The sequence below is a fragment of the Asparagus officinalis genome, chromosome 10 (assembly GCF_001876935.1).
Source record: "Asparagus officinalis chromosome 10, Aspof.V1, whole genome shotgun sequence".
NCBI lineage: Eukaryota > Viridiplantae > Streptophyta > Magnoliopsida > Asparagales > Asparagaceae > Asparagus > Asparagus officinalis.
In genome coordinates, this window is record NC_033803.1 from 65255564 (window position 1) to 65258818 (window position 3255).

General features: G+C 36.1%; 1 protein-coding gene across 1 annotated transcript; it reads right to left on the minus strand.

Moving 5' to 3' along the window:
* Positions 2036 to 2865, minus strand: LOC109825824 (transcriptional regulator SUPERMAN-like). Its single transcript, XM_020392733.1, has one exon. The coding sequence runs from the start codon at positions 2845 to 2847 to the stop codon at positions 2269 to 2271; it is 579 nt and encodes a 192-aa protein (XP_020248322.1). The 5' UTR covers positions 2848 to 2865; the 3' UTR covers positions 2036 to 2268.

Genomic DNA, 3255 nt, shown 5'->3' on the forward strand with positions numbered 1-3255 from the left:
AAAAAATTATTTACAAGTATTATTGACTCAATGCAATGATGTCTCTCAATATGCCCTCTTCATTACTGTGGCCGTCGTTTACGGAGACAGAAGCCCAATTCGAACAACATGTTGCTTTTTCTTGGGCTGAGAAATTGGAGCCCTTGTTTACCTTTTATAGGATTGGTCATCATGTCCCTTGGAGAACTTAGAGAACTTTGGCTCTCTCTCTCTCTCTCTGTGAATATTCATGTTTTATAACTTTGGAAAATGCTTCAAGTGTAGAGAAATAGTGTGGTGATTTAATGCACCCCCACTAAAGGAGATAACTCAGTGTTCTGTTGTACTTCTGGGTCCCCTTTCATGGATTTGGATACTCTTCAATGTTGTTTTGTTTGTCCAGAGGTTGCTTTCTTAATCATAATTATCTAGACAAAGTATGATTAGCTTCTTGTGTAACCAAGTAACATATTGGAATATAAACCATAACACTTAACTAATCCTCATTACAACTTCAGAGTTAGGGTGTAATGACGGAATCTTATTTTTAATATCGTGTTTGAGCAATCCAAGTTTAATTCCTACTGGCACTTATCTATAAATATGTATATAACCCTAAACCTTTCTATAACGTAGAAGTTTTGGTGTAATGGCAAGTCCTTCGACATATCATATTTCTTGAATTTCACTTATTTTCACTTTTTACCCAAAATAAGTCATATTAATTGTCTACTACATGACAAATGATTGCAATTGAGATAATGGGCTCTCTATCTAATTGCATTGGATTTGATCTTTTGAACGATCATTCTTAACATAATCAACTTATATACTCTATGAGTTGCATTTATGCTGTCAGTTTACATTTAAATGTGTGTAAAATGGCAATCGTCTACTAAATGACAGACGATTATTATTGAGAAAATGGTAGAAGAATACAAATTTCTGTTTCACTATAGGTTCAGTGAATCAAGTAATATTCCGGACAATTGACATTATAAACGTTAAGAGAGGAAGAAATATATTATATATTCTTTCGTTTTACTCTAATTAATATTAAGTAGCTCAAAAACCTCAGTTCCTATAGTACGTGCAAGATGGAGGAGGAGTTTACATTATTAATTTCATTATTAACTCTTCACATTTTTCGTATTTATCTACGAGATCATCTAACATGTGCTGTAGAATTATTATCCATGTTTTATATATCCCAGACGATATTCCTGCAACAATGGGTTGAATACACTGAATAATACACCAAGAAGTGTCATATGACATGTCAAGCACCTTAGTATTCACTTAATTTTTTTGTCCAATTTTTTGAGTAAATATACAGTTATAAGGACAGCAGACATTATTTCATGCGTTGGCTTTGGCTTAGTAGAGTTGCTTATATACTGCAAAGAGAGCTGATATTTACAGTTGCATGCTCATATAGTAATGTTGTAACTCTACAGCAATCCTTCTGCTCTGTAACTCGATCCAAATCACATTCTACAAGAAACTATATATACTAGCTATATACTCAACATTCTATCTTTATAATAAGGCTGAAAGAATCACAAAACCTACATACATACAGGAAATTATATTTGAGGGAGATTTTCAAAATAAATATAATATTGATTGATAACAATTGATGTCTGTATACGCCCACATTCAACAAGTAACAACTGCATGAAAATTGTTCTTATGTGTCTAGAAAAGAAATGTTCTATTATCTTCCCTTTAGGTTTCTACAATTGTACGTAGATCAAAGAAAGGCCACCTAATTAAATCTGTTGCTTATGAACTGAAAATGTAGCAGAAGGTATTATGTTGAGGTTTCATCGAACATTTTTGTATTCCCCTTAAATAATGTAATAAACTTCTCCGAGAGAATCAAAACCTCATAGTTGTATCAAAAACCTAAGTCTGCAAAGGGAAAATGAGTAAATAGTTTAAGTGAAATGACTATATATATGTAGATGCATATATAGAACCCTTTTTTTTGGTCAAGAAGAAGATAATCATAGTGGGCAGCTTACCTAAAATGTCCAATAATATAACCTTTTACCTTTGTCCGCAACGGAACAATCAAACATACTCTTCCATCCACTAACCATTTCTAAACTCTAAACAATTCAACTAGGTACATAAATCATATTTTTACTAAACGAAATAGAATCACAACTAACAATATTAGTGCAAGATAATATCAAAACAAAGATTCAATCCCTAAAGATCAGGAAGACAAATAAGTTAGCAAATTATCCCGACATAGCTTCACTAATCGTCAATGATAAACATCTAAGAGTACCCAAGTCTAAGCTCTAAATCCAAACCCTCTTCAACCTCCACATCGAACCCTGATGCCTCTCTCTTGCTCCTTGCCATAACAATCTTTTCATCTCCCATGAAGCATATGGCCTTCACTTCTCTTGTATTCTTCAGCTCATCGCATCTCAAACGAAAAGGCGAAGGCACAATAGTAGCTGATGAAGCCTTAGTTGTCATTGCATCGCAACGAGTGCGAGGAGACAATAGAGAAGGGAATGTATAAGTCATTGGCCTGATCTTGTTTGCACTAGCACTAGTACAAATTGGTGGTGGTGGTGGTGGTGAAAAATTAAGGTTTGGCAAAGGATTAGGGCTAGGGTAAGAGTTAGGGTTTGGGCTAGGGTTAGGGTTAGAAAGAGGGGGATCCAACAAAGGAGGAGATTGTCTAAGCCTGGCTCTATCCCTTCTATGCACATTCATGTGGCCCCCAAGAGCCTGAGCTGACTTAAACTCCCTCTTGCAGAAGCTACAAGTGTAGGATCGTGGTGGCCAAGAGAACCCACCACTAAAAGCTGGCTGATCTCTGAAACTTCTCCCATATCTCTCCATAGATTTTTCCTCAACTAAAAAAAAGAAAATTCCCTCTCACTCTCTCTATGTTATAAAGACTTGAAGACTCTCTCTCTCTCTCTTTGATATGATGTTTATTATTACAGCTGACCACAGGAGTAATGGGAGGGCAGGGGTGCCCATCAAATTGCAACCCCAAAACTGAAAATACCATTGGGGTGCACCCTGCAAGTGTCTGTTGCCAAAAACGGAAACCCCCTTGGCCAATGTGGCACCCTGGCTATACTACTAATTATACCCTTTTCCATTTTTATCACCACCCCATGTTCCCAACTCTTTCATCACTTTAACTTGCCCTTGCACGTGAGAGGAATGGGCACTGTAATAGGGCTAAGCTAGAGCTACATATTAATAGGCCACTTTGAGATTGAGAGCATGCTTAGATTT